Genomic DNA, 24,867 nt, shown 5'->3' with positions numbered 1-24,867 from the left:
AAACACTGACTCCACAGATTCTAAGTGTATACCTGATCTTGACATTAAAAAAAGATCCACATGGAATTAGAGGGTATCATGCTTAGTGAAATAAGTCAATCGGAGAAAGACAACTATCATATGATCTCCCTGATATAAGGAAGTGGAGATGCAACATGGGGGGTTAAGGGGGTACGAGAAGAATAAATGAAACAAGATGGGATTGGGAGGGAGACAAATCATAAGTGACTCTCAGTCTCACAAAACAAACTGAGGGTTGCTGGGGGGAGGAGGGTGTGGGGGGTGGGGTTATGGACATTGGAAAGGGTATGTGCTATGGTGAGTGCTGTAAAGTGTGTAAACCTGGCGATTCACAGACCTGTACCCCTGGGGATAAATATATATATATATTCACAGACCTGTACCCCTGGGGATAAATAAATATATATATATATATATAATAAATATATATATATATAATAAACATATATAACATGTTTATTAAAAAAATTAAAAATTAAAAAAAAGATCCACAATTCTAGTCACTTTAATATTCTCATTCTACTGTCATGGTATGCTGCTCTACAAGTCTTTCTGCAGGAAAAAAAAAATGCCAATTTAAATACTAAAATGTTTAATTATTAATTCCATTATTTAAAAAATCAATAAATCCTATGGGCTTTAACATGGAATTTAAGTCATCTTCTAAGTCACAGAACATTTCCAAATGTAAATAGTTAACAAAAAAACAGATTATCCAGAAGAGTAAGTAATGATATATATCAAAAGAGATTAAAAATAAATTGATAAAGAATGCCTGAGAATAAGTCCTTAAACTTTCTTATGTATATTGTTTTGGAATATGAGCACTTCTTAATTACAATTATAAGACATCTACTTTAAATAAAAAGAGACCTTTATTTTTCATGAATCAATATATAAATGAATGACACGTGAAATTTACTCTGAAAGGATGAATGCAGCAAAATACCATAAATCTGAATGCTTATTTATTTGAGTAAAAAAAGCAACTTTAGGTGAAAATGTCTTAATTTCTTAATGCACTGAAATTATTTTGTTTGGTGGGGTTTTTTTAAGTGAGGAAAAAGCCCACTTTATTAACAAAGGGTAAAGGCACTATCTTGAAATGTCCTACACAGTTGCGAGAAAATGACTCACTGGTATAAAAAATTGTGTCTGTGGTCAACTTCTTATCAACAAACAGTTTCATATACAATGCCTTTTATCAAATAAACCACTTCACTCTTACAGAACCCATTTCAAGTCACCTTGAATGAGAAAGCTATTTATTTTACTATAACTCATCTAAAGTAATAAGTCAGCAAAATTTTTCTGTTTTTATAAATTTTATTTATTTGAGAGACAGAAAGAGTGAGCAAGGGGAGGGCATCAGGAGGAACAGACTCCCCACTTGAGTGGGGGGCCTGATGTGGGGCTAAACCCCAGGACCCTGAGATCACGACATGAGCCGAAAGCAGATGCTTAACTGACTGAGCCACCAAGGCACCCCAGCAAAAATGTTTTTTAACTTGAATAATGATGTACCTTATAACCATTCAACACATGTAATTATTCAGTACAACTCTTAATTACTTAGATTTGATTCAATACAATAAATATTTTGAAAAATATAAACGTCCTCTGGATGCTATAAAAAACAAATGCTCCTGTATTCTAATAGAATAATCTAATTATCAATGAACTTAAGAATCTTGTAAACCTACTGGCTAATTACTATCTAAAAGAAGTTAGCATTAATCATATTGATCTAAAATTATTTAAGATTTATGGCAGGGGTTCTAGACTTTGGCTATTTATTAGAATCACCTACGAGAGTGTAGAACTATCAATGCCTGGGCTTCACTCCCAGATCCTACTTTAATTTGTTCGAGATGGGAACAAAGTATCAGTATTTGTATAAAACAAACAAAACAAACACAGGTAAACTGAATTAAACATACAGCACAATTGAGAACTATCAACTTAGGATATACTTCAGTTGTAAGACAGAAAAAACTTGCTCACTGGCACCAAAAGTTTTAAGTCTACTAAAAACTTAAGGTGTAGGAAAAAAAAAAAAAAAAGGTGAAGAAAAAGAGAAAAAAGCATTATTTTAAAACAAAATCAAGGCCTAGCAAACATTTTGCCTTTAAAAAATGTTAAAGTTGGGGCACCTGGGTGGCTGCCTTCGGCTCAGGTCATGATTCCAGGGTCCTGAGATCAAGCCCCACATCGGGCTCTCTGCTCAGCAGGGAGCCTGCTTCCCCCTCTCTCTCTGCCTGCCTCTCCGCCTACTTGGGATCTCTCTCTCACTGTGTCAAATAAGTAAATAAAATCTTTAAAAAAAAAAAATGTTGGGACGCCTGGGTGGCTCAGTTGGTTAGGCAGCTGCCTTCGGCTCAGGTCATGATCCCAGCGTCCTGGGATCGAGTCCCACATCGGGCTCCTTGCTCAGCAGGGAGCCTGCTTCTCCCTCTGCCTCTGCCTGCCATTCAGTCTGCCTGTGCTCACTCTCTCCCCCTCTCTCTCTCTGATAAATAAATAAAATCTTTAAAAAAAAAAAATGTTAAAGTTGAAAGCCCTATCTTAGATTTGTTGATAGATAGGCTTACGCTGCTTTATTTATAGATAACAGCTAAATAAAAGCAATAAAAACATAATGGTAAAAATAAATGATAGAAATAATTATCATTCAAATTTAACACCACAGAAAGACAGTAAATTAATATATTATCACAATCAAATGAGACAAAATTATAGTCAATAACATCTTCTAACCTCAATACTACACAGAATAGTGTTTCTGTAAACCACTTTCCAATACCTTTGATTCTTAAGTACCTCAAAAGAGAAGAATTCATTTAAGAAGATATAGTTACATGGCTCCAATCTGAGATTAGAAAGAACAAACAAGTGCAGAATATTTCCCTTATGAAAGCAGCATATACATCTTTATGATCAGCCACAATACTCTCTTTACAACAGGGCCCAAAGTTAACATCTCTGAGCAATGAGATAAAAAACGTTCTTAATTATAAGCATTTTAACATATTATCACAGAATTCAGTTTCTCTCTAATAACAGTTAAAAGTGTATGAAAATCACTAGCAACATGAGCCGGCATGAAGGGATGAATGAGGTTCACCAGAACATGTCAAAATAAGTTGGTTACAAACTGGATGATAAAACATACAAGAAAAACTAAATATAAGTAGCCCAACCTTGATAATAAAATTAAAAGAACCAATAATAAAAAATTACACAGGATGAGGGAACCAGTTAAACTTCCATGTAATTTCATTTTTCTTAAAATGAAATTTTAAGAAAATTATTTTTATAATATTTTGAGAGGTACTCTTTAAGACATAAAGAACATTTTGATAAATAAGTACTTTCTGTTAAACATTAGAAAATTAAATATATTTTAATAATAAATTAAATATTATTATAATCCAAAATTCAATGACATATTATAAAACTAATACCCAAGTGCTAATACCCTGGTAAGGATTTCAAGATGTTAAAGGAAGCACATTTTGAATGCAAATGAAAGATGTAGAATTCTATGTAATTTTAAAAAATGAGTTGTGGGGGTTTTTTTTGGTTTTTTGTTTTTTTTTTTTTTGCTTCGGGAGTAGAATTCAGTGATTCGGCAAAGAAATGAGATTTTTAATTATAGACCTATACTTTTATATTAAACAACTTAAGCATCTGTTACATGCCATAAAAATAAGCCTCCAAAAGCCTGTCACTAGAATGACTTCACAGAATTCCAGTTTGGTGTCTTATAAATATATTAATCTATACACACGATCTAGATTATTCTTGGTATATACTTTTTCACATTCATCCTTCCTGAGAAAAAGGTGGTATGAAATTTTAAAAGATTACCCAGCATCGGAGGAAATACTCTCCCAAGAAATAACTCTTGAATTAGCTCCATTATTTAATGACATAAGAACTCTTACAACTTTAAATTATAGCTGTCCAAACCTACCAAAGGTTAAACCCATAAGGAATGAGCTAGTGAGCAGAAGCTGAGATAACAGAAAAGCTCAATAAAGGTAGCTGGAGAGACAACTACTGCCCTTAGATCAGCAATTTTTTGACTGCTGAAGTGTGCACATGCATTTAGATACATGTTTATATCACCTACACACATATACACAGTAAATACACTTCATTGTTTTGTTTACTAATCCCAATCTAAAAAAACATGGCATAAATAGAAAGGAAAACTAAATTGCCCAGACTAATTATGGACTAAGAATTTACTAAAGGATGGATGGATGAACCGATGGATGGATAGAGAGACAGATATAAAAATATACTGGGGGGAAGGGAGATGATACAGATAAGAACTTTGACTCTAAACCAGTATCTGTGATTCACAATGCTAAGGTGATTCAAGGACATTGTAAGGGATCTATTTTAGGTAAATGTGAGCTTAACAAAAAGCTGACTGAAATATAAAGTAATCATAACATATATTTTCAAAAGCATAAAAGATCTGTATAACAGGACAGGATTTATTAGTTTTCTACTACGCAGTTTAAAATATCTTCCCTTAAAAAGGGATTTTATGTGACTAAATTAGGGATTAGTACATCTTACCTTCCACAGAAGGTGCCTGATCCTGAGCTGAATACAGCATATCCTTGAAAGCCTATTAAAAGAAAAAAAAAGTGCATGAAATAATGAGTAATCTTTAAACTAACAGCATTTGATGCTAAACAATTACTTCTTTTTTAATATCCAAACTACACAATCCAGACTACTAAATTGAGAATTTAGTAATATACTTCAATTAACTTTAGTAAGCTGAAACCCAAATACTATACTTTCATATCAACCCAATATTGTCCAATCTTTAAGAAAATGACTAATATGTACACTTTAAAAATTAAAGGGCATTGGGAACAGAATGAAAAATCTCCTGAGAGATCATAAACTCTCTTGACTAAAAAAAAAATAGCGAGAGAAACTGAGAACAATGGTCCAAAAGGTATATATGGAACAGTGCTTAAGAAAACATGAAACAATGGATACAACTTTTTTCTTTTTGTAGGAACATAAAATTTACCATCTTAACCATTTTCACATTAACAATTCAGTAGTGTCAAGTACACGCACATGCTACGTAGACAATCTCCGGAATTCTTTTTATCTTGGATACAGTCTTCAATGAAGGCGTGGAATGTCCTCCATAAGAGTGCAGGACTATAAATATATTTATAGATTGTTTTTCTTCCAAACCAGTGAATTAACTACCAATAATATTTAGGTAATTTGGATGGCTGCGGTTTGGTCTCCCAGTAAGTGGTTTGGGAGCAGTAATAAAAATCATTTCCCCACACCTATCAATATAGTAGAATCAACTGAGTGGATAAGGCTCCAATGCTGAAGAGCTGGTCCTAAACAGGTGGCTATATCCAGTCCCAAAGCTTCGAAACTTCAAATACCATCTAACACTTGGTGATTACCAAAGTGGCCTCCAACCTCCCTCACCAACTGACATTTGGAGTCAGATAATTCTTTGTCTGGGGGGAGGCTGAGGGGCTGCTCTGTGCATAATAGGATTTTTAGTATCATCCCTGGCATCAAGAGACTCACTAGGCTCATCTAGCTACCAGTAGCAACACCTCCACCAAAACTGTAAAAACCAAAAATATCTCCATATACTGCCAAATGTCCCATGAGGGTCAAAATCAACACAGCACCCCCACACCCAGAACCACTGCCCTAGAGTCTTTCAAGCTTAACCCCCCCCCAAAAAAAGGAAATAAACCTTCTGGGTAACCCATCTATATTCAAATCTAGTAAATTATATTCTTCCCAAGTGAATTTATCATTTGCTTTAGACCAGTGACCAATCTGTTAGTTCTCTGACTAACCAAGCTTGACAACATATGTAAAAAAGTTTCCCAATGAAACAAAATTAAAATTTTTAATCAATACATTTTTGTTCATTTTAACCCTTTTTTTAAAAAAGATCTTCATAGGAAAACTATGTATAATTAAATATTTTAAGAGTGCACATGCTTAAAACCTTAACATTCAGTAAGATTCACTATTTATATAAAATTTGAGACACTACAGTAATGCAATTGTGGTATAATAAAAAAAAATTTGCTCTTTGTTTCAGGTTCCTGGCACAAATTTCTGAAACCTTTAGAATCTACTCTCTTTTATACACTGAGACAGTTCATGGTGGGTAGTGGGGGGAGGGGTGCGAAATAGCTTCAGGGTGGTGTTTGGTCCCCAGAAAAACTGACCACCTGATTAATGTGATTAGAGGGTTAAAACTTTCAGCCCCACCCCCAGATCTCTGAGAAAGAGGGAATGGCTGGGGACTGAATTCAATCACCAGTGGCCAAAGATTTGTAGTCACCCAGGCAGAAGTATGGGTATCCTGGGTACCCCATTTATAGCTGGCATCTCAAGTGAGGGCAGTCTTGGGGGACTAAGCCCTTATCCATGGGGTCTGTGCTAACTCTGGATAGTTCGTATCAGAATTAAAGTGAATTACTAGACACCCAATTGGTGTCAGAGAAATGGTTATCAGCATCAGAAAAAAGAACTGGGGGGCGCCTGGGGGGCTCAGTGGGTTAAGCCTCTGCCTTCAGCTCAGGTCATGATCTCAGGGTCCTGGGATCGAGTCCCACATCGGGCTCTCTGCTCAGTGGGGAACCTGCTTCTCTCTCTCTCTCTCTCTCTCTGCCTACCTCTGCCTACTTGTGGTCTCTGTCTGTCAAAGAAATAAATAAAATCTTTAAAAAAAAAAAGAAGAAGAAGAAGAAGAAGGAGAAGAAGAACTGGTCAGAAATCTTTTTTTTTTTTTTTACAGAACCTTCATTATTGGATCACAACTTTTCTAAGATTACCTTTGAAGCTCAGCCTAGTGTTTACTGACCACTAATTCTTAAACTTATTTATGTACAAAAGCCCTAAGTATATATGACAAAGGTATGGAACTTCTTTGAAGATCAAAGTATATACATTCACTATTTTCTTTACAATTTCAGATGTCTCAAGGACCACTAACCCCTGGTCTAAAAAAAGAAGCTAGTCCAGAAGTCTTTGTCAGTTTGGACTAGAATTTCATATTAAAAATCCTACACAAGTATAGAGTGGTGGTTATGTTAGAGTCTTCCATAAAATATTTCAAGAGAGTAAATGAATAGATCACTTAGAGGAAAGTAAATCCCTAGATAGAAAAATATAAGAAGAAACACATAAACCCAGACAGAGAATGTTTACAAAAATAAATCTATTATGGGAACAGGTAATATCGGAGACTCAAATATCTGAATAAAGTTCTTCTGGAGTATAACAGGCATGTGTACCAAAATTAAATGATGCTATCAAGAACGAAATAAACCATTAATGACAAGCAGGATGACTTCTACATAGTAGAAGCTCAATAAATAGTTCTTGAATTCAAAAACCTTTCTTCCTCAAAGAAAATTATTTTAAAAATGAACAAAGCACACTGCAAAAGGATACTAGGCAGTACCTTACTGACATATTACGAAAATGAATTAAATTTGCAAAAGGGAAGCTTACTAAATTAAGTTTTTAAAAGATGATTAAAATTTTATAAAAAGAAAAATGATAGCCTTCATTTTTATTGTAAAACTGAATCATAATTTCATTTCAATCAACACAACTCTCAGTAAAACTGGGACAATTCTTTCTCCTTCATACTACTTCGGTTTTCCTCTGAATAGAAACCTCTAAGTTTTTTACTATATTGTCTACAAAACTCCATAAATAGGATAGATACCATTCTTTTCTTGTGACATGAGAATAGCCCCCAATTAGGAACTAAGAAGGGGAAAAAAGCCTACAAAGTAATGTCTACATTAGTATCTATGTATTTATAATATGAAAGCACTTGCCTGGGTTAGGAATAGTAAATCCAAATACATAAAAAAACACATTCAAAGAGGTTCCTCAATTTATGCTATTTTCCTTTAAGGATATCCATTACTTTATATAAAACTCTGAATTTGCAGGCACCTGGGTGGCCTTAGTCTGTTACGCATTTGACACTGATTTTGGGTCAGGTCACAGTCTCAGCGTTGTGATCCAGCCCAGTGTTGGGCTCTGCACTGGGCATGGAGCCTGCTGAGGATTCTCTCTCCCTCTCCCTGCCTAAAATAAACAAAATAAAAACACCTCTGAATTTGTATAATAAAAATCAATATACATTCATGTGCATTACATAGATTAGATTTTTTTAAAAGATCTATTTATTTACTTTGAGAGAGAGCATGGTGTGGCAGGGGTGGAGCAGCAGATCCCAAGCAGGTTCCCCTTAAAGGGCAGAGACCGAAGCTGGGCTCAGTGTCACAACCCTGAGATCACGATCTGAGTTGGTATCAAGAGCCACACACTCAACTGACAGAGCCTCCCACATACCCAACGATAAATTTCTTGGATTTTCAAAGGATTCAAAGCAATCTTTTATCTCAACATCTCTACTGTAATCTGAGTGTTAAATTGTTTCTGTCATGTTATTGAAATATATGTACTAAGACAAAACTCCTTTAGTGCTTATAACAATTCATATAACAGTAAAATCTTCCAAATCAAATCCGAACACAAGCACAAAACCAATACTATTCAACCAACATTAACATGACAGGAAAAAAAGGTTTGCTGAAACAAAATCTCAACTGGTAACATGAATACAATGCTGTCATTGTATCTGCTCTTCTCAATTTGGAATGCCTATATGACTATTAGATGTGATATAATCCTCTTACTACCTCTCCCTACTATGAGGTAGCATAGTACAGTGAGTAGGAGTTATGGAATTGGACAATGTGTATAAAAACCAACCCTACTATAATAGCCATGTAAGCTTCGGAAAATTAACTTCTCTGTATAACAATGTCCTCATCTGTACAACAGAAGTGATCACACATATCTCACAGGTCTATTTCAAGAATTAAAACTTCTTAAAACACAAATCCTTATAATAATGATAACTCGTGGTTATACATGAAGAGTACTTAGAACATTAAAGATACTCAAAGAATGTTAGCTAATCCAATGTGAAATACCACAAAACTTAGATCATACACTGAGTTGTGGCATCATTTGGCGATCTACTATTTGGACATAAATAAATCATTTATGCATTAGATATACCTCAGTTCCAATTAACTCTTCATAAGGTAGTATAATACTACTTAGAGCCAACATGACCAAACAAGCATAAACATGGTCACTGCAATCTCCTGGAATTTACTAGTTTATAAGACAGTCATCTAGATGATCTAGAATATGCTGTGACATTTTCAGAAAATCCCTGTTATGAACATACTCTATTTTTTTTTAATGATTTTTATTTATTTGATAGACAAAGATCACAAGTAGACAGAGAGGCAGGCAGAGAGAGAGGGGGAAGCAGGCTCCCCGCTGAGCAGAGAGCCCGATGTGGGGCTCGATCCCAGGACCCTGAGATCATGACCCGAGCCGAAGGCAGAGGCTTAAACCACTGAGCCACCCAGGCGCCCCGAACATACTCTATTTTTAATTCTCATGGGAAATCTACAGACTCCTAAGAAAATAATGCAAATCCCAGTTTGCATATGCTTTTTTAACAAGGTCTCCTAATTATATTAAACTTTCTACTATATACACACATACACACATACACACACACACACACACACAAATATATATCTGTTGTATGATATAGGGTATAGCTCAAACCTAACATGTATGTTCAATAATACTGCCATTTCAAATTTCTTATGTTGTTAATTTTTAATAACACATAGTAGATCATCATTAATCCCCCTTGCAAAGCACAAGCCATTTCACAGGCCTTTTCACAAACTCGAATCAGAAGCTAAAAAAATTCCTACTTCCGGGTGGTATATAAACACAATGGAATATTACTCACCCCTCAAAAAGAATGAAATCTTGCCATTTACAACAACATGGATAGGGCTAGAGTGTATTATGCTAAGCAAAAAAAGTCAGAGAAAGACAAATACCATAGGATTTCACTCATATGTGGTATCTGAGAAACAAAATAGATGAACATATGGGAGAGAGGGGGAAAAAAGAAAAAAGAAAAAGTGAGAAACAAACCACAAGAGACTCTTAAAGAACAAACTTAGAAGTGATGGATAGACAGGGTGGCAGATGGGCTAGATGAGTGACGGGTATAAGGAAGGCACTTGATATGATGAGAACTGGGTATTGTCTGTAAGTCACTGAATTCCACTCCTAAAACCAACACTGCACTGTATATTAACTAGAATTTAAATAAAATTTTGAAAAAATGGAGAAAAAAACTCATACTTCCTATCAAATCACCATTAGCCTCATATATATCATACTATAAATATTAATACCTCCATCAATAAAATATCTAACCCATGTTGTCCTCATTGACTTCAATATTCAAAGTCAGCACACTGGAATCTAATTATTGATTAATAAGCAATGAAACAAACAGGCATTTAAAGAGGAAGGGAAAGGGATATTTATCATAAACCTTCAAAACAATCATAATCTTGGAATGCCTAGTGGCTCAGTCATTAAGTGTCTGCATTTGGCTCAGGTCATGATCCCAGAGTCCTGGAACAGAGCCCCACATCAGGCTCTTTGCTCCACAAGAAGCCTGCTTCTCCCTCTCCCACTCCCCCCACTGTGCTCCCTCTCTCCCTGTGTCTGTCTCTGTCAAATGAATAAACAAAATCTTTGAAAAAAATCATAATCTCTATTAAAAGTGTTTAATAATTAGATAAAGTTTACATCACCAGCTTTTTTTAATCTGAAAACTTTTCTAAATGGAACTTGTGAATAACAAAATTTTGAAATATTTTCCAAAATATGTACATCATGAGCTTATCTACAGTACGCCAGAAACTTATTTCTTTTTCAATTATTTCTTTTTCAGTTTCTACTTCCTCTTTATGCATTACCTTTTTAATTTTTTCACCAGAAATACTGAATATTCTGTGAATAATGTACAGGTCATTACCTGTGACCTGGTTTTTGTCTCATTATTTAGAAATCAGGCTTGTTTTCATGATACTGAAGTGTTAAGGGCAGTTCTGCAAATCAAATTATAAACCTCAAGAGGGCAGCTAGCATTCTCATGTGTCCTATACAAAGAATCACCATCTAATTAATGCTCATTTCTAGCCCCATATAGAAATAAACCAACCTAGCTCTGTTTTTGATGACAGAAATAAGCTATAAAGTCAATAAAAACTCTTACACAACTTCTTATAATTTAATATATTAAAGTTCAAAATTAATGTACCCTTGTACAAACTTAATACAAAACCCTATTTTGATTATGCATGGGCCAATTTTCATAGAATTTAAAAGCACCCCATCAGCAAAAGGCAATTTAATATGCAAAAATTGTTACAACATAAATTATAATTGAAATTATTAAATGTATAAAACATATAAAATAGGAAGATCTAATTTGGAACATGTCATGTTATATTCACATTTATAAATTACTGCACTAATAATATATTCTCACATTCACTGACGTGGCTTTTATTATTTCCATGTGGATATCTCCCAAAACTATATTGTCAGCCACATGTCTCCTAACACAAAATCAGAATGTCCAAAATTCATTTCTTCCCAAAGCCTGCTCTCCTCACATTTTACACTTCTTTTAATGCCATTGCCAGTAGCCAAATCACACAGATTTACCATCTCAGTAATCACTCACTCAACAAATATTCACTGGGTATCTACTATGTGCCAGGCACTGCTCTAGACACCTGGAATGAGGTGTCATGAGGAAAATAAAAATCCCTGTCCTAGCAGAGTTAACATTCTTTTTTTTTTTTTAAGATTTTATTTATTTATTTGACAGAGATCACAAGTAGGCAAAGAGAGAGAGAGGAGGAAGCATGCTCCCTGCAGAGCAGAGAGCCCCATGTGGGGCTTGATCCCAGGACCCTGGGATCATAACCTGAGCTGAAGGCAGAAGCTTTAACCCACTGAGCCACCCAGGCGCCCCAGAGTTAACATTCTTACATTCTCCTTTCTACCCATCAGTTTAGTGATCTGATTCAATCAATGCCACTATCACAACCTCATTTACATTCATTCTCTCCTATCTTTTTACCTACACTATTTCAGTGAACTCTTCACTGGTTTACCAATCTATAGGTTTTCATCTCTCTAAAATATCTTACAAACTGCTGCCCTATCAATCTTCGCAAAGCATCAATCTGATTCTCCAGCTTAAAAATTTATGGACATTGGGGAGGGTATGTGCTTGGGTGAGTGCTGTGAAGTGTGTAAACCTGGTGATTCACAGACCTGTACCCCTGGGGATAAAAATATATGTTTATAAAAAATAAAAAATTAATTTAAAAAATTAAATAAAAAATAAATAAATAAATAAAATATTTAAAAAAATTTTTTACAAAGATTTCCCAATAGCCACAAAATAAAGCTCATAATCCTCTGCTGGTCTCTAAGGTACCCAGAATGGTCCAAACTATCTTTTAGGCTTATCTTCCAAACTGAAGAAAATCACTTTCACTTTCATCTGACTTTCAAAGCCAGAATGAATTATTTATTATTATAATTACTCATTTCGGGGACCTCAATATTTCTTTCATCTTTTGCCTTTGTTTATAACTATTGCCTCTACTAGAATCCCCTACCCTACCCACACCTTTAAAATCTAATTTCCAAATCTTAACTATTCTTCAAGGTCTAGATCAAACTTAACCTCTTTTATGCTTTGTCCTGGTTTCACCCTCCTCTAAAATCCTACAGTACTCTATATGAAACCATTTATAGCACTTAATATTTCTACCTTATGTTTTAGTTATCTGTGTCACTTGCTCCCCATATGAATGTAAAGTCAGGGTTTTAGCCACCTTGCTTATAACTGTATAAAAGAGGCACACCTTGGGGCGCCTGGGTGGCTCAGTGGGTTAAGCCGCTGCCTTCGGCTCAGGTCATGATCTCGGGGTCCTGGGATCGAGTCCCACATCGGGCTCTCTCTGCTCAGCGGGGAGCCTGCTTCCTCCTCTCTCTCTCTCTGCCTCTCTGCCCACTTGTGATTTCTCTCTGTCAAATAAATAAATAAAATCTTTAAAAAAAATAAAAATAAAAATAAAAAAATAAAAGAGGCACACCATAAATATTTCTAGAGTATTAATATCATCATTAAGGAAGTTACCAAGCTTTATTCATTCAATGAACATCACTGGATGTCTGCTCTGTACACTATGCCAGGCTCTGAAGAAATGATGACTCAAACAAGAAGTCACTAGGTAAAGTAGAACACAATATGCTAAATACTTTAAAAAAATAAACACAGCATATTGAAAGTCTAAGGCAGTAGCAATGGAAGAAAAAAGCAGGTGAAATATGGTAAAGAGAGGGATACCAAGAAGCAAAAACCAAGAAGCAAAGAAGAAAGACTAGACAAACAATTAAACATGAACTAAGGGATCTAAAGATCTCCAAGATTTTGAGCCCAGGTAAAAAGAAGGATGGTTCCTGATACTACTAACTGACCTGAAAAAACACAAAAGAAAAAACTTGAGGAAAAAAAAAAAAAGAAGATAGGCATTTGGATGACAAACCATTTTGGGTATCTATAGGATAACTGAGATAGTTAGTAGACAGATGAAAATAGAGATCTACAGTTTAAAAGATACGTCAGAGCTAGTGGTTAAGAGTTGGAAATCTTACATAAAGATGATTTGAAACTGCCTAAGCTCTAGGTAAAAGCAATTTCTCAGAAAGTGAGAAGTGGTCCCAACACAATAAACTTTTGGAATACAAATCATCAGAGAAGACACCGAGGAGAAAATCAGATATATATACACAGGGCCACAAAAATTAAAGGAGCATTTCAGGAAAGAAGAGATATTAATCAATGGTATTGTAAGTGTCTGTATGGTAACAGATCATAGATGCACATGTGGTAAGCAGAGCATAATGTGTAGAGCTGTGGCACGTTTTTATATTATTACATCTAATTCTTACCATGTTATATACCTGAAACTAATGTTAACACTGAAAAAAGAAAGAAGAGCTTTAATAACTATCAAAAGCTGCTTAGAGAAGAGGTACCTGCACCTTCATGTTCAGTGCAGCATTTATTCAGAATATCCAAGACACGGAAACAACCTAAGTGTTAAAAGATAAAGGGATAAAAAAGATGTGGTATATACATATATAATGGAATATCATTCAGCCATGAGAAAGAAGGAAATTCTGTCATTTGCAACAATTTGGACAACTGCTGAGGGCATTAATCTAAGTGAAATAAGTCAGAGAAAAATACCGTATGATAGCACTTATATGTGGAATCTAAAAAAGCCAAGCTCAGAGAATCTAAAAAAGCCAAGCTCAGAATACAGTGGTGGTTACAATGCCTATGTGTTGGGGTACTGTTGGTGGGGGGGAATATTCATTAAAGGATAAAAACTGCCAGTTATGGGCACCTGGGTGGCTCAGTGGGTTAAGCCGCTGCCTTTGGCTCAGGTCATGATCTCAGGGTCCTGGGATCAAGTCCCGCATCGGGCTCTCTGCTCAGCAGGGAGCCTGCTTCCCTCTCTCTCTCTCTCTGCCTGCCTCTCTGCCTACTTGTGATCTCTGTCTGTCAAATAAACAAATAAAATCTTTAAAAAAAAAAAAAAACCTGCCAGTTATAAGATTAAGAAGTTCTGAGAATCTAATGTACAGCATGGTGATTATACCCAATAAACCGGTATTATATATTTGAAAGTTGTGAAGAGAGCAGATCTTAGATGTTCTCAACACAAAAAAGAAATGGTCATTATGTGATGGGATGGAGGTGTTACCTGAGACTATGGTAGTAGTAATCACTTTATAATAAATTAATTAAATCAATATGTTGTATACCTTACATTTATATAGTGTTATGTGTCAATTATATCTCAATAAAACTGGAAAAATAATTTAAAAAGAAAACTGAAAACATCTGAGTTAAGTAAACAACAATTGAGAAAGGGTTCATTATACTAATAATTCTTCTGTCTCTTGAGCTGGATGGTGAATATAGATGCCTATTCTATCCAAATGGAATGCTATCTCTCTATCTAATTGGAATGCTACAACTGAATTATAAAGAAAAGCAGCTAACATTAGGATGCCTACACTCTGACTCTACTTTAGAGCCTGTAACTTAAACTATCCATATGTAAGATTTAAAAAAATATAACCATAAGTTAAAGGAAAGAAAAATAAAAAGCTGCTTAGAGATCAAAAAGAAAGAGACTAAGAGGATATTATTAGATCTGAGGATTAGGAGCTCACCTATAACTATCAATAAATGGTTTCAGAAGAGTGATCAGGCTTAGATTAGATTGGGTTGGGTATACATGAGAGCTCAGGAAATGGCCACAAATACTGATCAACAATAAAAGCAATTATAGTTATTACATTTACTAAATACCTACCGTCAGGTATCATTTTGAGTATTCTGAATACACTGCTTTAATTTTTTAACGCATTAACTCTTAAAAAACAGAGCTTTAACTCTTTAATGCAAAGGCATTTCTCATTTTACCACTGAAGATTTGAGACTCAGGTGACTAAAGTATCTTGCCCAAGCACTGCAAATTCTATAAGCCATGCTTGAGAAAAAGACACATAGCCTACTATTTCAAATGAAACCCTATTTTCTAAGATTTACCTCTATTTCTGATATTCTTCCTTTTATTTCTAAAACTTTTCTTAACCATTAGATTTTTATACCAGGTGGACCAAATAGCCCCTAAGTCTAAGATGACTCCCAAAGATTCCTGCTTCCTGATGATAACACTCTTGTGCAACCCCTCCCAAACCAAACAGAGCTGACCTGTATAAACAATAGATTACTGCATAAAAACAGAGTGCTGCTTCCAAGGCTAGGTCATAAAAGACACTGTAGTTTTCATTTTGCTCTCTCTTGGACCACCTATTCTGGGAGAAGCCAGCCACTAAAAAAAACAGAAGCAGCGCTATAGAGAGTTCTGAGTGGTAAAGAACTGAGACCTCCTGAAAAACAAAACAAAATACAATACAAATTTGCATACCATCTGAGTGAGCTATCTTAGAATTAGATCCTCCAGTCCTAGTCAAGCCTTGAGATGACTGCAGTCCCAGGTAATATCTTAACTGCAATCACACACAAAAATACTCTGAGCCAGAACACCCAGTGAAACTGCTTCCAAATTCTTAACACACAGCAACAGCCTGAGATAAATGTTTATTATTGTTTTAAGCTACTAAGTTTGGGGGTAACTTGTTATATAGCAATAGATAATTAATATATGAGGTAGATTTGAAAAATACCTTTATGTCACAAAATGTACATGTTATTAGATAATAACCAATATCTATTCATCTTGATCAAAGGAGCTAAGATTCTTATTCCTATAAGTATACAAAATTATATAAAGGAAAATTATGACAATTTGAAATGATTTATTTAGCAATAATAAGCAAAATTGCATTCCCATATGTCAAAGCCACCAACACTGTAATTTCACTTACAGTGAATGTCCTTGGGAAGTCATGCAGCCACACTTTTAGGCTGGAGCAGGTCTGACAGAATAAATCAGCATCCTCCTTGTCTAAGAGTACTGTTCTGATGATAAAATAAAGCTGATAACAACTAACTCTCCTAACTAATTAAATCTATATGGCTCATTCTTATATTTATTGTGATAACAGGTGTAAATTCTGAGGGCAGAGAGCAATCTCACTTTAATTTTTATAGGCCATAGCGTTTAGCACAGTACAAATTGAAAATGTGCCTGGATGGCTCAGTTGGTTGAGTGACTGCCTTCAGTTCAGGTCATGACCCTGAAGTCCCAGCATCAAGTCCTGCATTTGGCTCCCTGCTCAGCAGGAGGTCTGCTTCTCCCTCTGACTTTCCACATTTCATGCTCTCTTCTCATTCTTTCTCTCTCTCAAATAAATAAATAAAATCTTTTTAAAAAATATATTAGTAAACTTCACAGACTTGGTAACACAAAACCTAAGTGTCCAAAATCAGCACACTGGTTTATTTTTTCAAGTGCTAGCTATTATTATTTTTATCAAATTCTTTTTTTTTTAAGATTTTATTTATTTATTTGACAGAGAGAGATCACAAGTAGACAGAGAGGCAGGCAGAGAGAGAGAGAGGGAAGCAGGCTCCCTGCTGAGCAGAGAGCCCGATGCGGGACTCCATCCCAGGACTCCCAGATCATGACCTGAGCCAAAGGCAGCGGCTTAACCCACTGAGCCACCCAGGCACCCTTATCAAATTCTTTTATAGCAGTTCCAGTTTCATGAAATATCAAAATGCAAAATCCTTTCTTATTTTTCCCAATTTTCATTATCTTTTATTTGTACACAAAACTCCAACCATTTTCATTTACCAGTCACAAGAAAAGCTCTTAATGCTTTTGGCTTCCAGCTCTCTTTAACATGTTAAGTTTTATACAGGTTGGTAAAACACACTGGATTTTACCCAAAAATAATAGTTATCACAACATAAAGTTCTCACTTTTGCTCTTAGTAACAGTTTGCCAGTTTATCTGAACAAAAACAAAAAGGAATCCAAAAGCTCTGCAATGCTGTTTCCTGTATGTCTATACAAATAGTTTCTTCTTTCTTTTTTGTTTTTTTAAAGAAATCTCTACATACAACATGGGGCTTGACCTCACAACCCTGACATCAAGAGTTACATGCTCTTCCAACTGAGCCAGTCATCTGCCCCATTTCTAATTGATGGGTGTCAGATCACTTCACAGCTCCAATTTCAACACAGCAAAACCTTAATAAACTATTAACCTTAACAAACTATTCTCTGTAGTTCCCACTGTTCCCACAAAAATACTACTTGTCAAAATACATGAAGATATTTGTACTTAAAAAAATACTACCATATTTCATTAAATTGAAGACATCATCAACTGTCAAGGCACACCATTATTTTATGAATCATTAAGAAAGAAAAATATCACCAATTAAACTATCTGTGAGGTGAATCCCAATCTCAAAGGTGTTGGAAGAGGAGAATGTGCATCTTAGGATCTATGAAATACAGTAATTCAATTTGTCAGAAGGTAGTTTCTCAAAGAATGGATTCTAAAAGTCTAGTTACCATCATTTGCTTTCCAAGAAATTTCATGACATTGAAAGAGTCTTATCGGATTAAGCACTAACACCCTAAAATAAAATGTCAGTTGAATAAAAGTTACTCCCCTGGCTTACCTTTAATAATGACAGAAATTAACAGCTATACTTTACTGAGGAGTATCTTCCATAGGTCAGGCCCTTGCTGATACTTTCTTATATTATTAAATCTAATTCTGACAATAAGCTTGAAAGGTAAATAGTACCTCCTTTTACACACAGGAAAACTGAGTTTCAGAGAAATAACGTTGTGAATATCTCACAGCCAATAAATAAGGGAAATGCAATTAAAGCCAAAAACTTAGATAAAATTAAAGATATTTTCTCTACTGTCTTCATATATATATCTCATATACCCTCAAAGAAACTTTTAAAGCTTTATCCTACATGTTCCTATTTTCCTCACCCTATTAGTAGCCACATTTCTCAAATGAAAATTACACATGTGTTGTATCAATGACTTTAACCTCTTAAGACCTGGAAGTCGGTCTGCAAAAGACAAATTTATGTTCAGAATCCACCAATAAGCTCCTTTTGTCATATCCAAGGCTTATCCTTAATTCTCGTTCTCACTGACCTGTCTACACAGCTTGTCACTGCTAATAATCCATTTATCTTTACAACTCTTGACTCTTGTGACAATATATTTCCGAAGACATCCTCTATTTGGATCTCTACTTTTCTGCCTTACATACTTTCCCTTAGTGAATTCTTTAACTACTATCTCAATTATGATAATCTGTTGATACAATTTTTCAAATTCTAGCTCCTTCTCTCCATATAAACATTTTGCACAGGAAATCAGCATATTTAAGATCTAATTTCATGAGTTAACATCCTTAAAAGTAGCTATTTTCGACCAGTTTCCCCAGGTTTAAACCTTTGTAGTGAATTCTTCCCTCCTTCACTCCCTAAAAAATGCACAAATACTGAACACTAGAAAGTGATGCATTCAAAAATGTTTAATAGGGGCACTTGGATGGCTCAGTCAGGTAAATGTCCAACTCTTGATTTCAACTCGGGTCATGATCTCAGGGTTGTGAGATCGAGCCCTGCACTGAGCTGTGGAGCTTGCTTGGGATTTTCTCTCTCCCTCTACCCTTGTCCCCTTCCTCTCTTAAAAAAAAGAAAAGATTTAATACTATTACTTTATCTTTTACCAATGATATTTTTATTTAATTTCAAATATTAGTGGTAATAAAATGATCCAATTACTACAATATTCTGTATGGTTGCATATTACAACATTTGGAAGGAAGATGTTAACTTTATTTTAAAAATATTTAGGAGCACCTGGGTGGCTCAGTGGTTAAGCCGCTGCCTTCGGCTTGGGTCATGATCTCAGGGTCCTGGGATTGAGCCCCGCATCCGGGCTCTCTGCTCAGCGGGGAGCCTGCTTCCCCCTCTCTCTCTGCCTACTTGTGAATGAATCTTTTTTTAAAAAAGATTTTATTCATTTATTTGACAGACAGACAGAGAGGGAACACAAGCAGGAGGAGTGGGTAGATGGAGAAGCAGGCTTCCTGCTGAGCTGGGAGCCCAGGACCCTGGGATCATGACCTGAGCCAAAGCCAGGCCCAACAACTGAGCCATCCAGCATCCCAATGTTAACTTTAATAGAATATTGTGTGTTTAACAGGGCAGATTCACAAAATACACATTAAATTATTAATAATTATTGATACATTGTTGAAAAATTTAAATCATTATAATTAAAGTTGTAAATATATAGTGGTTTATTAAGTGTTTCCTACATAAAATGCACCATGTTATATTGTCTTTAAAATGAAAGAAAGGTCAAGGGGGAATTTTAAAATATGGCATTCGATGATTTCTTTTCCTAAAACATTTTTTTCTCTAATACTGTATGCTTATCAATCAATTCTAATAAGACTTCACAAGAAAACTGTGGAAGAAAAAAGGAAAAAGTTGCCAATTTTCTTCCCAGTTTTTCATCTACCTCAAAAATGAAAGAAACTTTCAAAAATGTATAAATTAGTATTTTTATTTCATCAATAGCCATCAAGTAGTAACATAAACTTAATGTTCTGTGAAATACCAGACTTTTAAAAAAGGTAAAATTCTTTCAGCTTCCACTTGTCCATGAATAGTGTCTAAGCTGTTTTCTTCCTAGTTAGAGTTTCACTGACTCCCTTCCCCAAGTTGTCTCAACAATAAATAAATGAACCTTGCTCAGCTTGGCTTCAAATCACTAGGGATAGATACATAATAATGGTTAATATATACAACACTTACTACACGCAGTATTATTACTTCCTATACATACGGACTATCTTACGTGCTTTCTAATTATCAATTCATTTCATTTCACACTATCCTCTGAAGTAGACATTATTATTATACCCAGTTTAAGGATGAGAACATTTTAACAGAGAAAGGCTAAATGACATGCCCAGGCTCAGAGGGTTATTATAATTTCAATTTCATTGGTCTCTAAATCAATGTAATGTCTACTTTTTCCATCTATCAAGAACTGAACTTTTCAAAGTCCATCATACTAAGCAAACAAATTCTAGAGGAAGCATTTTGTAGCCCTCTCTAGCAAATATCTAATGGCAGTATAATCTGAGATATTTATATTTCAATACTCATTTTTCAAACAAGAATATTTGACTCAAAAAAGTTTATTGTTAAGATGATGAACTCTGATAAGAAGTGGTGCCTCACTTGCTCATCAACACCTTTGTTACCTGCTATTATAAAAACATTTTAAAAACACTGGAAAGACAACATCTCAATTTCATTATCACTGGCTGCATTTGAGTTTATTACATAAAAGGGCTAAATCTGCATGCGCTGACTAAACAATTTAAGAAAACTCTAAATTGATACCAAAGTAATTTATTTCTAGAGCTCCAGCCACACTCTATGGAGACAAAGATGAACTTTTCTTACTTTCTCCATTCATTCTTCGACCATGCTCTTAAGAATCTCTTACTCAACCCTTCATGACATCCTAGGTAGATCTCATGGTGTTTCAGTAACTTGTTACTTTAAAAAAAAAAAAAAAAGAAAAAAGTTGCTAAATATGGCAGACATTGCCAGATATAATTAAAGTTGTAAATATATAGTGGTTTATTAAGTGTTTCCTACATAAAATGCACCATGTTATATTGTCTTCAATATAACATACACACTCTACCTGACATACACACAGCAAGCATTAAGTAAAACATACTATTACCATCAAATTTAATCAAATCTAAGACGTCACTAATAACATAGACCATTATTTTTTGTTTCTAAAAATGAAAAACATGTCTGCCAATTAATCTATGACACAGCATTAATTATAAGATATATTCTGATTTCAATGTTAAAATATAGGAAAAATATATACTAAAATTGATTAAATAAGCTACTGATTCAAGCTCTCAATACTTTTGACTATACATATGTCTTGTTCTCCTGTCTTTGATCTTGTTGTCTCCAAAGCATCCTCCAAGATCTAAATTAAACATCTCACTTTGTAATGATCCCTCCCCACTAACTTCTTCTTTAAAATCCTTGATGGGTCACACCCAGAAGTGTATAAATTTAGCAAGGTACTCATCCCTTCACCTCTCACCTCTTCATCCCTCCTAGTTCCCCCTTCCAACCTCACCCCTTCAGTTCTCCAACCTATCTACTAAACCGGAGTTCATTAATATGCTTAATATTAATGAACTAGAGTTCATTAATATGCTTTCAACTATTTATCCTTTGTTCAATGTTACACTATCTGCCCAGATTGACCCTTTATCCTCTTCACCATCTGATCAAACCCTACTCAATCCCAGTTCAAATGTCATCTCTGTGAAAATTTCCAAGATAAATACTTCTGATTTCCAGAGCAAATTCAATTGGCATTCTTCTGTAACACAATCACAGTACACTATGATGAGGAAACCACCCAAGCTCTGAGCTCCTCCAGGACAGGCACTTATCTTCAGATCTCTAGACTCTTACATAATCCTGAGTGTAATACCATATTAAAAATCCAGGCTCTGAAATAAAACACACCTATGTTTGAATTCTGGCTTTTACCACTCACTAGCTATGTGACCTTGGGCAACTTACTCAATCTAAGATTCAGTGTCTTTCTCTTTTCTTTTTTTTTTTTTTCTGATTCGGTGTCTTCTTAAAACAAGGATAGCAAAACCTGCCTTAGAGGATAAGGATTATATGTAAAATGCCTGGCACATAAACAATCAATAAACATTAGCTGGTAGTATTATCATCATCCCTTCATCATTTAAAAAAAAAAAAAAAAGAGGCAGTCATTCACAAATACTTCGTGAATTGATTTAACACACATTCTGATCTTCTCTAGTCATATACGTCCTGATTTGGTTTGGCAACATGTCAAAAGAGGTCTTAGTGGAGAGGGGAGGGTTGTCCCTAATATACAGATATAACCTGAGTTAACCCTGAAACACAGATATATTACAGAGAAATGGCCAAATGATTTTTCAACTTTCCTAAGCCTTGCTCATTCTCACCTAACCCCTCAAGCTTTACCATAATTCCTCAGTCCTGTCTTCTCAACCAAGGCAAGTTTCTACCTAGACAGGACAATGGCTAATTTTCTGTGAGTAAACAGTAGTATTTTTAAGGTTTGGGTCCCTTAATTTATTCAGTCTTTTAACTGACACACACAAGAATGATTTTAGGTTGATAATGTGATCTAATGAATTAGATTCAGATAAATGTATTAATGCAGAGTATCTGAATAATCATTAGAACATTTAAATTCATACTCTTAGAAAATACATTCTTAAAATTTAAAAGCAAAAACAACATACATACATTTATACAGCGGTGACAAGCCTCAGCAAGGTACAGCAGTGAGCAGGAAGCCACTATTCTTATTTCTGGCTCTACTATCAGGTAGTTTTAAGACTCTGACTACATCATCTTGGCTTCTCTACCCTCAATTTATTGATCTATAAAACAGAGGAGTTGAAAGGTCTTTCTCAACTCTAAAACCAATTCTAGTATTAGAAATTAAATTTTCATCAGAAAACTGAAAATAACTAAAAACTCAACTCATTCAAGCTACTTGGTCATACTTAAAACATATGTGAATTTCACCCAATTTAAAAAAAAATACAGTGTCTATAACTTAAATAAATAATATCTAAACTATAAGTTACCAGGGAACTTCAAAACCACATAATTGTTCCCACCTGGTTTTCTTTCTATATATAAAAAGGTTAAGGACAATTTATTAATAAGCATCACAGATAATAGGAGTAATAGCTAAAATAAAGCCGTTTTCCAAGAAAACCTGAACTAGTTAAGCCCAGAGTGAGAAGCTTAAAGACTCAGTTTCCCTTACAAAGATCTGTTAACCCAACATTATCATTGAGCGCTGCTGGAGAAATAATTTTAATAGCAAATATATAGCTCTTACTATGTGCTAGCCATTGTTCTAAGCACTTTTCTTATTTTAATTCCTTTAATCCTCACAAAGTCCTGGAACTACTATTATCATCCCTATTTTACAGAGGAAGAAACTGAAGCACAGAGAGGTTAAATGACTTGCTTAAGGTCTCTCAGCAAGTAAATTACAGAGCTGGAACATGAACTAGGCAGTCTGGCTTCAGAGTTTATCCTCTGTACACATATGAACCTACTAGCAAAGAAAGTAAAATAATAAGCAATAAAGCGAAACAAGTTAATTGTGTTAACTCAGTCACTAAATATACCATATAACCTTTAATCACTTAACCTCTCTAAACCTCATTTTTTATTTAAGTAAAAATGGAACTGGGCTAAATAATCTCTGAATTTCCTTACACATCTAATTAACATCCCATGATCTAGAAGCCAAATGCCATAACTTGGCATAGCAACAGCTATGCCCATTTTTATTTTCCTCTTTTTATTCTTATCACTAATATCTCTTTCTTAAGGCCTCATCTTCATAAAGTCCTCTATTTACCAACTGCTTATCTAATAATAGTTACCTAGATAATCTTGAGAAAAATATAAATTAACCCTGACCTCCAGACCACACTCCACCACCTCCAAACCATACAGACTGAGGCTTGGGAATAAAAACGCACCAACCAATACTTCAGCAGGTGCTCAAGAACAGATCAGACCACATATAAATGAATGAATTTATTGGTTTATTTTTCATAAAGCAATTATGATGTAGGAATTGAGAAGCCTACCCACAATTAGCACTATAAACATATCAATTACTCAACTGCCCTAAGACTCAGTTTCCCCCATCTATAAACAGAGCTAAGAACCTACCTAAATAGCTTGTGATAAAGAGAAAATGTTTGTAAAGTACTTAACCACGGAGCCTAACACTGGAAGCACTCAAAAAATCACAGCTGTTGTTAATGGCCCTGCTACCACCTCTGTTATTTACAATTCCTGTATAAAAGCAAGAGCTCTAAATTATGACAGATTCAATTTCAAATTCTGCTCTATTACTTGTTAGATGTGTAGCCATGGACAAATTGATTAATCTCTCTCAAATGAAAATAATAAATCTATCTTGTGAAGATTAAATGAGATTAACCTATGAAAAGCAGCTGACACTGGGTTCCTAACTGCTCAATAAATGTTAATTCCATTCTCCTTAATGACAAGCTGACCACATATCTACTAATTCAATTCAAAGAAAAGAGAATGGAATTGGGAATCCCTAGGAAGCCAACTTCACTTTTCCCGAATGAACACCCTTTG

General features: G+C 34.8%; 1 protein-coding gene across 1 annotated transcript in view; it reads right to left on the bottom strand.

Annotated features, from left to right (window-relative positions):
* The window catches only part of XPR1 (xenotropic and polytropic retrovirus receptor 1), a 250,301-nt gene that overhangs the window by 212,631 nt on the left and 12,803 nt on the right, over window positions 1–24,867 (bottom strand). Inside the window, exon 2 of the mRNA XM_082701743.1 lies at window positions 4,615–4,666. Coding sequence (XP_082557869.1) covers window positions 4,615–4,666 — 52 coding nt within the window. The remainder of the gene's footprint in view (window positions 1–4,614; window positions 4,667–24,867) is intronic.

Source organism: Mustela nivalis, assembly GCF_964662115.1.
Source record: "Mustela nivalis genome assembly, chromosome: 16".
In the NCBI taxonomy this organism is placed as follows: domain Eukaryota; kingdom Metazoa; phylum Chordata; class Mammalia; order Carnivora; family Mustelidae; genus Mustela; species Mustela nivalis.
The sequence above is the reverse complement of the archived record's forward strand: the minus strand, read 5'-3'. Positions and strand labels throughout refer to the sequence as shown.